Raw genomic sequence first — 14,641 nt, 5'->3', positions numbered from 1 at the left:
GCAAAATTTTAGTAATTTCAAAAAAGTAGTTACAAGCTTCCTTACAAATTTTCTTAACTTGCAGGAGAACAGTTTCCATCCCCCAATAAAAATGTCTGCTTGTAACCCCAAAGGCACAGGATAGGATGTTAGGGTCTATCTCTAAGCACAGTAATGTTAATTTCCTGATTCTGTGCATCATGTCATTCAGTCAAAGAGGGTTTTTGACTATTGCTTTCCGTGGATGCCAAATTCTCTCAGGGCATCCCAAGGCAAGTTTTGCCATATTGTCCTCGGGTCCAGGAATGTACTTGAAAGTGACATCCCTAGAGTCCAAACCGTGCCACAACTGTACTATATAGGGGTTTTTTTTAAGTCAGTCTGAATCTAAATCCACTTTCAAACGGGAATTTAACAATTTTGGGTGGTGCTTTTTTTTTTTTTTTTTAATTTCAATGGAAAAAAAGTAGTTCAAATATATAAACTATTGCAACTAAAAATGAAATACTTCAGCTGACTTACAGTATCTGTAAAATTATATATTTTGTGCGTGGCAAAGAGAAAGCAAAGACGCTTATTTCAATGAAAAGAAAGCAATGAAAAAAGAAATACATTAAGTCACATTACTTTAAATTTGTTGTAGGCTAAGAATAGAGTCAGGGATGGTTGCTATGTTTCAGTTGATGTGTAGCAATTTATTAAACCATGGTTATGTGACTTGGATGCCTCAGTATCTCAGGGCACATACACAGGGGCCTTTTAGAAAACTGAATTTAAAACACTCAATCATTTCATTTTTAAGAACTGCCAAATCAGTGGAAAAAATGTTCAGGAAATCCTAAAGCAGAACGACAATATGAGGTTCCCAGATACTGTTAAACCACATAGTAGGTAATAACATCACACATCCTTTCTAGCTCTTGTAATATGTAGGTGCAATAAAGTACAGAATATTATTAACATTAAATAAGATATTGCTTTAGTTGAATTAGGCAGGTGTGAATGGTATGGGACTCGAGGAGTTAAAGAGAATCATTCAGCAAACCTGGAGCTGTTCAACTGAAAATGACTTATACTCCTGGGCACAATATCTTCTACAAAACTGAACCTGGCACAGTGTAATACAGTAAAATTTTAGTAATAAATTTCTTTCCCTTTTCAAGTTCTCTGCCAGAAATATCAATTCATCAGCCAACAATGAACAAACTACTGCAGAGTTAGAAAAGCAAGAACTTGCCAATCCTGCCATCTACTGGAAAAATCCTTACCCTGAGTAATTTACTTTTTCCACTCTAAGATTGGCACCAGATCTGGCAGTATATGTGACCCCCAGGAAAGGCAGAGAGGCTCTAGATATCCAGTGGTGGAAAACTGCCTCCCTAACAGTGAGCTTCCTTGATAATGATATCTGCAGAGGCAGGAATGCACAGCAGCTGTTTGCAATATATTTGGCTATCATCAACAAGCCCCATCCCAAAGTCTTCACTGAGTTTTTATCCTGTCTCTTACTGATTTTGGTAATAATTTTGCCTGACTAAAGAAAGAATGGAAAATGAGCTGAGGCCTCACTTGGCTAATAGTCAATTTAGGAGCTAAATATACCATTACAAACTGTATGTTGGATAATCAAAGTGCTTTACAAGTCTGGCTTAGAAGGCAAGTACAAAAAGTATATTTTTTATGAAGTTATTTGTCACCCTTTCATAGCCACAATCCTTACATAAACACAATCATCATATGGATTAAACTGAAAGCCTTCTTTCACTAAACAAGTGTTTTATATAGATTTGAAAAAATCTTGAAAAATCTTTGTAGTTAGTGTATGTATTAATATTGCCTACAAAAGGGCTATATTCTTTTCTTTATTTCCTTCATTTTCGTTCATTTCTTCATTTCTCATTCCAGTTTTTCAGACACCAGCAGAGACAGCCCTTATGAAGATGCAGCTGTGAAAAACAATTCAATCACTTCTGGTAACCCAACTTTAAAAACAAGGTGAGAACTATACCTTGGCTGCTCAGAGGAAAAAGCAAAGTACAAAATAATTGAATGTCTTCACAATCCTCTATCAATCTGTTTAAAAACAGTCTCCTTTAAATACAGAAATAAAAATTTTTAGAAAATTGCAGATTTTCTTCCAACTTCTAAAGCAGCTGCAGGCTTCCACGTAGCTTTACAACAATCTGCTGCATCATCAGTATTACAAAGGTGGTTTTGTGTTTGGCCTGAGGTTTTTTTCTCTGTAAGCTTATGAATACTCATGACTCTATCTTTCCAGTCTTCTCAGAGAAAGGGAGTCTGAAAGAATAAATAAAAACATTTGAAAATAAGATAAATCAGAGTATGTATGTATTGCAGAATTGTAGAATGCAGGAACTAGACAAAAATTTTTTCATAGTTGTGATTTTGCCTTTAAAATATTTTTAATCCACCTCCCACAAATTATTCTATTAAAATAAAATGGCAACAGTTTCAGTTTTGGCAAGGGTTATGTGTCTTGTTTTCTCAAAGGAGGTACTGCTTTGTGAAAATTAGCTTAGCGGGTTAACAGGGTTTTGAACCTCTATTTTTTCTAGTGTGTTTATTTCCACATTCTTTTCTCCCACTGAAACATTATGCCAAGTCACTCTACTTCCAGAATTTATATACTTATTGTGCTCAACAGTTCTGGCTATTAAAACTCTTAGGAAAATATAGTCAAGTTACTATTTTTCCTACTGCATTAGTAAGAAGAAAGCACAAGGGGTTTTTTCTTTCATTTTCCAAAACAATCCATTTCTAGAGCAGAAGAAAATAATGGAAAATTTCATCCCCCAAAACCAAATGTTTTAAATTGCACTTGGGTTTAAGAAAAGCAGAAGAAAAATAGAAGCTAAAATGGAATTTAGAGAGTGCCTTCTCAATATACTGTGGGATTTTATGTTTTATATTGTTGCTAAATAAAGGAAAATCCATCAAGGATAGTCTCTTATTGGTGTTCTGTGATCACCTTGTAAATTACATAAAAAATAAAGGAGTTTTAAATTCAGAGTAATTTCTTCTTAGTTTTTCCATTTTGGTTCATTGATTCAGCAACTGAGAACTTAATTAGGAGCACAAAGACAAGGATATTAGATTGCTGTATATGTCAGTCACACAAACCATCTACTGCTACAGTCAGTAAGAAACAGTGAAAATAACCATAATTACAGAGATAGGATGTGTAAAAAAGTAGTTTTTGCTTTCAGTTCCACATGTATTGCAATTTTTGTCACTGTATTTCTAATCTCCCAATTAGTGCTTAATCTTTAAACAAGGTTCAAGATGCAGGTGGAAATTCTTCGCTCCCTCAGCTGATTAGAACAACTTCATTGTATTACATCATCTTACACCACCAGAGGATCTGTCAAAAGCAGTCATAAGTCAATGATTTAACAGCATAACAAGAGTTCAACTGGGACTGGAGACTCAGCAGCACAAAGGATTTCATCTGCCAGATGTCCTGAGTGCCACGTGATTGTTTACTTCTGTGTCTAGATGAAAACTTAATTCCCCCACAGCAGGCAAAAATCCTATTGATCTGTTCAGATGTATATCAGCCTGAAGCAAGCAAACACATGGCATAGTCACATCCATAATTTCCTTGGCAAACTCACTACATTAAGCTTTTCCACTTCGAATTAAGTCTTTGACTCAGCACTACAATATTTTTAACCCTTTGTGAGAGGTCTGTAGCTGATAAGCAAGTAGCCTTCCCACACAAAGGGATAGTGGCTAATCTTTGGAATCTATATAAGACCATTAAGAAGTCCTGAGATGAATTCTCTGCTAAACTGTGCCATATCTAACAATGCATCTAAAGAATAAAATCCTTCATGGTGAAAAAAAAAGAGGAGACAGAAAAATTCACTTTCTTACTCACTTGAGTTCACAAGAATACTTTCTTATTCTAGGACCCCACCAAATTCAAGTACATCTATTCCTCTGACTGGAGACAGCCAGGCTGATGCTGACATCCTAGCTTTCATTAAAGCAAGACAGAACATCCTGCAAAAGAAAGGTAAATCCTGCCAAAAAATAGGAAGCCAAACCAAAATCTCCTGTGCAGCATTTTAAACCCAAAATAGCTTTAGTTGATATTATACTGAGGCCAGTGAGAACTGATTCTGGCTTCAGTTATATTACATTATGTGCTCATCTGTTGTAAGCATTTGAGGTTCTTCACATGTATTTCTTAGGTAGCTCACTGCTGCAATGCAAAGCTATGAAGGCTCTGTGTTTTACTAAGCCACCATCAGTGAATGTCTGGGGCATGCATGGCTGTGCAACCTGCATAGTGTATTATTCTACCCTTAGCAAATGCATTTGAATGTGGTTTCTTGATGATCCAAATTCTTCTGTATAGATTTTCTTTATCTGTACTGGTTTTTATCTGGTACAAATTTAGTTGTAAAAGTTGAAACCAAACAAAGTTTACTCAAATGATTGCACTGTACCCCTACCTCAGGAGGCAGACTGGCCCACTCTGCCTAGCAAAGAGTATGTCCTTAACAGGTATTTCACTATGCCAAGGATAAATGAAAATTTCTATGAGTATTTGTAATCATAGGAAGGTAATAAAGTTCACTCTAGAGTGTAGATAAGCAAAATTGGCAGGAAGCAGAAAGCAATAAATAAACAACAGTGGCACTGCAAGGTAGCCTAAAAGTAATTTATCATGATAAAGAAAAATTACTTGTGCTTTTTTTTTTTTTCCCCTGAATAACAGTTTTCAGTGGCAGCAACCAATTAGACAGAATATGAGTGTGTTAGTGGTTACTGAAGCAATAACTTTCCATCAGCACTTCGGTGCTGATGACAGCATTTTTCAACAAGCTATCTGCACCTGGCAGATGGTGTTAGCACTGTCACAAAGTGGGGCTTTGGTACCACACTGCTTATCTGAAAACTGTCAGGTAAACACACACTGGCTGAAAAAACAGCCTCCTTACTCTCATCCAAAGCAAACACTTAGCACACTTAGGCTTTGGGATCCCTTTTGTCTTTATTTAGAAAAGCTGTTGTCAGGTTTCTTTTGCAAACGAAATTAAACTGGATTTATAGGCAGCTCATCAGAAGGAGGTTAGAGATAAATGTCTTACAACAAACATTTTGGGCCTTCAGAAGGTCCAAACCTGACTCAATCTGTGACGTAGAGTAATGTAATTAACAAGAGCACATCTCATCCTATGTCTCTCTCAAATGCCTTTCCCATCCAGATTGTTTTCAGCCAGTGGCTATTACCTGGCATCATCCATCAGTTTCAGAAGGGACTAGACATTATCAACATTGACAACTATTTAGACCCCAAGTCATAGAAGGTATTCTTACAGAAAAAAGGACAGTCAACACTTTTTAAATTATTCTGAAGTTCAGTCAGACAAGCTGCCCTAAGTAGATGAAAAAAGAGTGGAGTAGTGTTTGATCATCCTGGCAGTGCAGGGCTTGATGACTCAACAAATTGCTAAGCAGAAGCAGGAGAATGAGAAAGACAAGAGACTATCAGTTCAACAAATATGTAGGGACCTGATGTATCATAGACAAGAGGCAGCTCAGCAGCAAGTTCTGAGAAGGATTTGGAGTCAGCCTAGCAGATAAAAGAAGGCTTTTCTTCCTTGTGAGGAAAGGGAAAAGCTTCCAAATTTAAGGGATGCAGGCACTGATAGCAGTGTAAATTGTAAATTCTAAATTAGTAGGATGAAGGAGGAGAACTAGAGAGTTTTCTTTTAGGGGAAGGGATGGGAGCTCTGATGTCCCCATTCCTGCCCCCACAAAGAAAAACTTTCAGATGTAGAGTTAGGTAGAGAGGAAGAGTAGAAGAAGAGTGTAGTCACACTTCAGACTTTGGGGGAAAACACTATGTATCATCAGTCACAAAATTTTTCTTAAAGAAATTTCAAGCATATAAAAAATGAACCAAAGAGAAATTATTTGCCCAGAGCCATTAAGCTGAGTCAGACACTTTCCCACAGTATCTAAGTGTGCTGAGTCTCAGTTCAGTGCTCTGTTGCTTTCTTACCAAACTCTCTTCAACTGAGATGTTCAACAATCCTTTCTCCATTTGCATGCAAATGTATTCACTCGCTGCACTGTGCCCTGCAGGAAACAACATGAGGAAGCATAGGGTCAGCCAAGCCAAAATCTGCTGGGCTTAAAAACTGTCAACATCCTTACTGCTCTTTCCTTTATTGATCCTGACCCTTTCAAATTGTTATATTAGCATCTCAGAAGCAAACTGAGGGCTCTACTATACATTAGAGGGGAGGAAAAAAGAATAAATGTGTGCAGAAGCCAACATAGTGGAAAATAAATTTCATAAATAGAAAGCATGGGAATGTTCAATCTCCTCAGTGACAGTAATGCAAGGTGGGAATAAGAGGTCTCAGTAAAGATTACCTCAGGGGCTGTGGGTTATTACTATTTGCTTTCTAAATAGAGCAGAATTAAAGCAGGTACATTCACAGGGACTTGCTGGGATTATTAGAGAATTGTAATAACTACACTGGAAAGTTTTTTAGAAAAAGACTACCTGCCAAACATGCTTTTGATGCCATGTTCAGTGTTGGGGTAAAGAAATGAAAATGCAGAAAAGCAGATGAATTATTTTTGTGTCTTAAAAGATTTAAATTAAAGAATATTTTTCCTTTCTTCTGTTTTGAGTTTCTGAAGTTTGTTTTAAAATGGACAATGCTACCTGAAATGTAGTCTAATGTATTTCTTTATCTCCTTTCAGGCTTGGGCAACAAATGAAATTCTTGTCACAGTCCACTATTTCCTTTTAGAAACAGTGAAAGACCTTTATTCTTTCCCTTCCTCTTCTGTTTAGAAACAGGTACAAGTAAGTACTACAGATGTACAGGTTTGAATGGTAAGGGTATACAAATTGTCCATTTCTCTGACAATAGATATTTTAGTATTGCACTCAGTATCTTCACCCTGCATTAAGATTAACAAAACTGAAACATCTAATCAGGAGTTCGCAAACATATTTGTTTATGAGAATTCATTGTACATTTCTAAATTTTAAAATTATCTCATGTATTAATGGTCTTATACATCTTTAATCTGGGAAGGGCCTATTAGTACTGATAAGGTTTTTTACATCAATTTGCATAAGGCTTTGTTAATTATCCCTATTGACCATCAAGAGATATTCATTCAATAACAGTAGTTATCTGGGTTGTAAAGTTCCATAAAATTTCATTTGAGATTTTTCCCCTCCAAGGAATAGCAATTTTCATATCAGATTATTAGAATACCAAGATTGCATTGTAATATAATAACAAATGCATTTTAGAAAGTAATTCCAGAGTTCAAAATTTCCCAACTGTTTTCTTTTTATTTTAATGGATTAAATGTTGTGCAGAATGGATTAAATGTTGTGCAAAATGCACACCCTCCCAAAATTCAGGTTTTAGAAGAAACAACTGTACATAATAGGCTTTAAATAAAACAAGGCCAATACTTCTGAAACACCAACGAGATGTGAAAATTTAAATGCATTTATATCTTACATACAATGTAATTTCACTATTGACTTGGTACTATTTTATTGCATAATATCCAGTTATGAAACAATTTGGTTTACACATTAAATTAAAATAAAAAATGCAATGCAAAGTACAGTCTTTGAGATATATATACTACATTGAAGCTGTCACTTTTCATGCTAGTGATAATCTTACAGTCATGCATTTAGAAGCATATGGGTTGTTCACATAAAAGTAAAACAATTTATTGGCAGAAGTCACATATTCTCAAGGATATATATTTCTTTATATACATGCTGATACTTAATTCTTTTTCAAATGCATAATTATACTGAAGTACATGGTGAATAGCTGTGTTCAAACCTACAGAAGATATCTTTGTCAAATTAACACCTAATATGCAATCAATTTTAAAATATTAAAGTTGTACCCTTTTTTGCATTTTAATTTTCTGTAAAAGTCAATACAGATATTATATAAATTTGTAAGCTTTAGCAGAATTTATTAACTGAAAACTGAGATAAAAGTCAGATCTACTCTTGCTTTGAGAAGAGTTCAAGGATTTGGTCAAAAGTGGAAAAATCCACAGACCTTCTCCCTTTTATATGTCTACTTTGTTGGAGATTATATTAAAATGTCCTTCTTCCAGAATTTTTATCTGTCTGTTGTAATTTTTCTTCTTCTCACTCTGTTATATATGAACACTGTATTAAATATGCACTGTATTATTGTTTATGCAGCTTTGTTGAGGAGAGCAGGGCCACATTCCTGCTTCCATTCAACACTGCTTGCTGGAGAAGAGCCACAGGTTCCAAAATGTTGCTGGGTCAAGCGACCGTCTTTTTTTGTTTCCGGTGAAATATCCATTGTGGTGAATTTATTTGAAGGTGGCTGAAAGGGAGTCACTGGTCAAACATCTCCTTCCTTTTGACATTGGAGCATTTCCAATAGCTTTAAGTATCTGATTAAAAGAAGGATCTCAGTTTGCCACACATCTCACCCAGAGAGAAAATAATTCCTTGCTTTTCTGTTTCAAAATCCTCTAGCCTTTTTTACACTATTGAAAATTTAATGAGAAATTCAATCACTGATTGGCACAATGGTCTAAGATTAAGATTATACCAGGAACTTTGGATAAAAATGCATCCAGTAATAGAAAGCCATATAAATATATAAAATCATATAAATAAATAAGAAGTCTTCCTTGCATCTTTTGAAAATTTTCATAAGATCATGTGGAAAGAAAAGATTGCTCATTTAGTAAATAATAAGTCTTAAGACATAAAGTGTTCCCTTTTTTCAAAAACTGCTGCTCTCTTCAAAAATTGCCTTTTGTGTCCACAGAAAAATTTGGGTTGGAAATTATCTCTGCAGGTCTTTAATCCTACTTCTTTCTCAAAAGAGCATGAGCTACAAGATCAAACCAAGCTGCTGAGGTCTTTCTTCAATGTGGTCTTGAAAACCTCCAAGAATGGAGGATGCATAACATTTCTAAGCAATTTATTTTAATGAATTCTAACTGTCATAATGACAAAAAGGTTTTCCCTAATGTCCAGCCTGAATTTTTATTTTTGTCATTATGTCTCTTCCTCTCACAAGCCACACTGTCAAAAGCCTGGCTCCAGCTTTTGATGGCTTTTCTTTGGGTGCTGGAGGGCTGCTTCTCTAAGTCTATGTGGCTTTGTGAAAGCATTTATTGCTTCAGAAAATTTTTGTTGGCCACAGACAACCAAAGTTCCTTCATTTAATAATCTCTCTTCATATAACTTCAAGATTAATTTGAAACAACCCAAGCATTTACTACACTGAATAAAAAATCAGAGGCCCACATTTATCCTGGTCTTGAATCCTCTCTAAGCCACCTTTAAAAAGCACTGCTAAGCATGGCATTCCTCATGCACATCCCACTCCAGGCAATTCACATGATATCAAGCTGGGCTTGGTTCCATGTTCATATGGTAAATAGAATTTATTTATTATCTGCCACCAGAATAAAATATCCATTTTTTTCTTCTTTTTGGTGAGGATATCTTGAGGAAGTGGCTCTAGAGTTCTAGATTCCATACAGATATTTATGGGATTAATTGATGCCAGGCATTGTAGATCATCTCATCTTATATTTCAACACATTTCCAATCTTCTGTATTGTTGATTTCAAAGAAGATACACGTCCTCTGCTGTATTACAGCACTGTAGCTTCTGGGAGACTCAGGATATAACCCAGATTATAACAAAGGCCAAGGGGTCTGTTCTCATTTATGTTGAATCTGCCAGAGCTCCGTACACAGTCTGGACCTGCATTAGTGAAACCCTTGAGCTAACCAGATTTTGGCTTAGGCATTTCATTACTTCCTGGCCACTGCAGTTTTCCAGAGAGCTCCAAGAAGAAAATGACATAACCTTATGTTGAGTTTCTCTTTCTTGGAAGATGGACAAGGCCCAACTCAATCTCCCTCTGTCACTCCTGTGTTTTTTAAGAAAAAGGCTTTGAAGAAGAGTAATAAGATTCACATGTGTAACAGTGTAAGTATACAATGTAATATATACTTACCTGTTTTAATCAAACATGGAATGCCAGCATTTTATGTCAGTAGTATAAATTGAGAGCACTTCAACATAATAAAATGTTAATATCTTATAAATGTTGCTGCAAACATGCAGCTGGTGAATATGGATGCCAAGAAGATGAACATCTGGGAATGCCTTGTTACATATAGCATATTTGGTAGTTCTATATAGAATTTGTTTGTCTTTTCAAGTGAATCCATTTGAATTTTTCAAAGTGGATTTTAAATAACCACAAAAATCAAACTGCTGGGTTTATATTATTTCAAATAATTCACTTTTGTTGTGGATTTAATCAATGTTAAATAAACTTTTTCTAATATTTTTTCTTAGTATTTTCACTTCCTGCAATGTTTGCTTTGGACCCCCACCTATAAAACAAGGAAAGCAAACTGAATATTTTTTGTGATTGCTATCCATGCCTTGATCTGACACCACCACAATAAAAGTGAAGATTCCTTTTCTCTTTTCCTTGAGGAAAAGCTCAGGAATGGCACCTAAGATTTTCCGAAGGTTACTTTCTGTTCATTTTAGGAAGCAGCTGCAGTACTTCATTTGACCCAAACAGTGAACTAAACAAATATTTGTGGACCAACAGTGAATTTACTCAAATGCATTTATACAGCTAAAGAACAGAAACAAGGTCTACCTCCAATACAGTAATTATAGAATGCAAGGAAACTTTTTTTTTCTTCATATGGAATCTGTCTGAGTAAAATAGTGTTGAAATCTTAGCATTCTTTATAGTATTTATCTGAAAATGCTTCATGTTTTCACCTATGTGAACATAAATCAGGAAGTCAAAATAATTGGAGTGAGAACAAAATCAGAAGTAAAAAAATTGACAGATGACAGTGTCATGCCTGAAGAAATGCAATGGTTCTCTTATTTATATTTAATATGGTTCTAAAATAACTTCCTTAATTCTTCTCTGCAGTGCAGAGTTTAAAAGTCATTCAAGGAGTAAAACAAATTAAAATAATTCAGTATTTCCTTGTACAAAGTGTTCAGGCTAAAATGCTTAGCATGTATAAGAATGAATCCCCAGATCTTTGCATCCACTTTGTCAACTATTCCTGTACAGACATTTCTACAGAAAAACTAGTCCAAAAATCATTGTCCATGAGAAGCTTGAAAATAACAGGATCAGTCAAGATGTCTTTCAACATATTTTATTGCTTAATTTAGAAACCGCTTGTTTGTGTTGTTGTAGATTATACTTCTGATCACAATGGTATTTTTTCTGGCTTCTGAAAACCAGTGAGGAAAGTGAGCAAACCATGCCAGTTATTTTTGGATTATCCTTTATTTCACATTTATCTCTGTTGTTAGGAGCTGTATGAACAACAGTTAAAGCATTTGGAGAACACAAAATCCTTTGATTTGCTCCAAGTAATACATGAAAAGTGGTTATTATGTTGATTGTAAACCTGGATGTCATTTTGGTATCTATTCTTTCCAGAATGGCTCAGATTTTTCTAAGGGAAAAGCTGGATACTATTGGGTCAGTCACAATGAGGAAAAAAGACAAGTGAAGGAATTATGAAGATCATATCCAGTCCTGAATACAGAATATATTTTGTGAGAAGTCATTCCCTAGCTTTGAGACCAGATGCACCCTTAAGTTCTACATTGTCAGGGAGCATTGGAAAAGCAGAATCTTGGAAGAACAGTCAACTTCCATGTTCAGCTACTCTTAAGTTCTTGCATTCTGCATTTTTTATTCCTAAAGTTTATGAAATCAGGTTTTGTTTATTTTTTAATCAGAAGAGCATTAGAAAATCAGCAAAAGAAATTAAGACTAGAATGTGCTTTGTCATCTTGTCATAAAAAGCTATTTGCTAGTATTGTTATTTCAGCACCTTGTATATGATATCTTTTTACCTGGAAGCCAAATTGGTAAGCCATGCTGAACTCCCTCTTCCATATTCAGAACTCACACAAACACCATAAATCTTCAGTTTATTTCCAAATGTACATATTTAAGTTTCTTTTTTCCTCTCACAAGGCCTAATTTCTGGGCTGCTGCACAGATTCTGGCTTTATTTGGTTCCTATATTGCAGCCTGACACTAGAGGGGGGAAGAACTAAACCAGTAGAAATCACTGTACTATAGAAATAAGCACACTTTGATGATGTTAGTGACTCAATTTGCAAAACCTTAGAAAATTAAGATCCTAAAAGTAGGGATCAGACATTTATTCTTAAGGCATAATTTACACTGTCAGCTGGCATGACTTGTTGATCTGAACAGAAAGAAGGGTACAAAAAACTGATTATGAGCTGTATTTGTTCATTTATATCTTACAGTTTCATACCCTTAATTTTGAAATGCAGTTCAAATGAGAACCTAGCTGATCACAGTTCCATGGTTTGCATCCATTTCAGAAAACCAGCAAGCTGGCATTCTCTTAGCATGGTAGTCATAGGTCCTATCAACAACAACACAACGAACACCTGGATCTCCCACCAGAGACAGCCCTGCTAGTGCAATACCCCAGGCTTGTTTACCCATATCACTGCACTGGTAATGCAATAACAAGCTGTACATTTTAGTTATAGAAGTCAGACACAAGACTGATGTTCTTGTTAGATCCTGTGTGAGTAAATGTCATCCTTAGCACACAACAAGAGAAGGCCTTCCATCCATGATAATAAGCTGGATGTCTCAGCTGGTTCAGATCAGTTTGCTTTATGATGTTGTTGCAGTGCTCAGTAATATCAATGGTACTATAACTTTCATCTCCCAAATATTTGCTTTTTCAGCTGAAAAGAAACACCAGACCACCAAGGCTCTGAGTTCTTACACATTGCACTTCCCTATTGAAATCTTTCTGTTCTTCTACTCACACTGACAGAACAGTCCCAGACAAAGTCCGGGGTGCTCTCCTCGGAATTATCCACAATAGTTTTCACTTTTCAGAATGGTAAGTGTCCTTTTGCTTCTGGTCAGTCATCCTCTTCTGGATGGTGGCTGGCCCCAGGTTAGGTATTGGTAATACAGTGCAAATGGCAAGTTCAGGGATTTTCCCTGATACAGATATGAATGAAATAATTTTTCAGTCTTGTTCTTTGAGCACTATCTCTTGTTTGAAGACAGACATAAAACCATATTAATGCTAAGCAAAGTAGAAATATCTATATTCAGAACTTTTTAACCATAAGGGAGTATAATAACAAAATTGCAACCCTAGCCACCTGGCCATCGTTGTGTGTGTGTGTGTGTGTGTGTGTGTGTGTGTGTGTTTGTTTTCTTTCAGAAGCAGTGTGACACAGGTGACACTTGCCATAAAGCTCTTCCTACAGAAAAATTGCAAGCCCAGCTCATTTCTAGCGCATGATAATTATTAAGGCTCCCATGAGTGAAGCACTGATACTTTTTAAGCTAATGATTAACCTTAAGCCCTCCTTCCCCCTTAAGTATTTGGATTAAAAGGGCAATACAGAGGCTGAAGGCAGTAGGCATGAGTGGTTTATTCCCTCACTCTATGGACTAAAGGGTGGAGTCATCTGACAGGGTTCAGGAGCAGTAGGCCAGGCAGTGACGGGATTAAGCCTGTTAGGACTAGAAAAGAAAGAGGTTCTGTTGTGTGACCAAGTTGAATTCAGGATGTTTATAAGCTTCACCATGCTGGTTTTACTGGTGCCAGCAATGTTTGTATGGTACAGACAGCAGCTATTGACTTTTCCATTTATTCAGCTCCATACTCTTCTTTCTTCTGGGGAGTCTGCTGTAATTCAAGAGTTTAGAGCATTTTGTTGTACGGAAGTCTAGTGTTTACAGGAAGGTTTTACTTGTCAAGACTTAAGGAGTCTATTTGTGGCTCCATATTCATATGATCTGGGGTAAGTCATATAACCACAGTTTTGATTCAGCTTCCCAGACTAGAAACCAATACCAACCTCAGAGGGCTTTATTAATTTGATTGAGATCTTTGGATAAAAGCTAACAGAAGAAAAACACTATGATTCACACTCTTATTAAGCTATAAATGTTCACCCTTTATTTTTGATAAAGACCAGATGTAGAGAGATAGAATTTCTCTGTTAGTCTCATTTTGTAAGCCCTGATAGCCTGATGTTTTATTGAAAAGCTCTCCAGGGCAGTAGCTGGGAACATGGATGTGTGATTCCTGGGTGTTTTGGGTAGATCACATCTAGGAACAGTAACTTATGAAGTATTGAGCAGGGACTGGCAAGGGCAGATCAGCAGCATGCCCCTCCTCACCATGCACAGCCAGCAGATCAGCTGGACTCCACTGCTGGTGCTGGGGTACCTCTTTTACCTCCTCCTGGGTGCGATGGTGTTCCAGCTGCTGGAGAAGCAGGCAGAAACACATTTTCGGGACCAGTTCCAGTTGGAAAAGCTCAAGTTCCTGCAGAATTACACATGTTTGGACAGACAAGCCCTGGAGCAGTTTGTACAGGTAAGAGGAAAGGGTTCCCATTATTTTGGCTCAAGTATTATTTTCATTAAACGAAATTATACGATTTGGACCAAGCACCCAAGCATGATATAAACCAATCAACTGTCCATGATATTAAATATCTAACTTTATAAATAACTCAAGCCCATTCATATGCTTTAT

General features: G+C 36.2%; 2 protein-coding genes across 3 annotated transcripts in view; both read left to right on the top strand.

Moving 5' to 3' along the window:
• The window catches only part of KIF6 (kinesin family member 6), a 147,798-nt gene extending 140,919 nt beyond the window's left edge, over window positions 1-6,879 (top strand). Inside the window, 3 exon segments of the mRNA XM_079329326.1 lie at window positions 1,885-1,974; window positions 3,912-4,018; window positions 6,731-6,879. Coding sequence (XP_079185452.1) covers window positions 1,885-1,974; window positions 3,912-4,018; window positions 6,731-6,747 — 214 coding nt within the window. The 3' untranslated portion in view covers window positions 6,748-6,879.
• Window positions 6,880-13,582: 6,703 nt separating this feature from the next.
• KCNK17 (potassium two pore domain channel subfamily K member 17) overlaps window positions 13,583-14,641 on the top strand; it is a 39,001-nt gene continuing 37,942 nt past the window's right edge. For both annotated transcript variants that reach the window (XR_013777029.1, XR_013777030.1), the window contains exon 1: window positions 13,583-14,479. The gene's annotated coding sequence lies outside the window, so the exon portion shown is untranslated. The remainder of the gene's footprint in view (window positions 14,480-14,641) is intronic.

Source organism: Erithacus rubecula (genome assembly GCF_903797595.1).
Source record: "Erithacus rubecula genome assembly, chromosome: 2".
Taxonomy (NCBI): domain Eukaryota; kingdom Metazoa; phylum Chordata; class Aves; order Passeriformes; family Muscicapidae; genus Erithacus; species Erithacus rubecula.
Note: the sequence above shows the minus strand (reverse complement) of the source record. Positions and strands in the feature narration are given on the sequence as shown.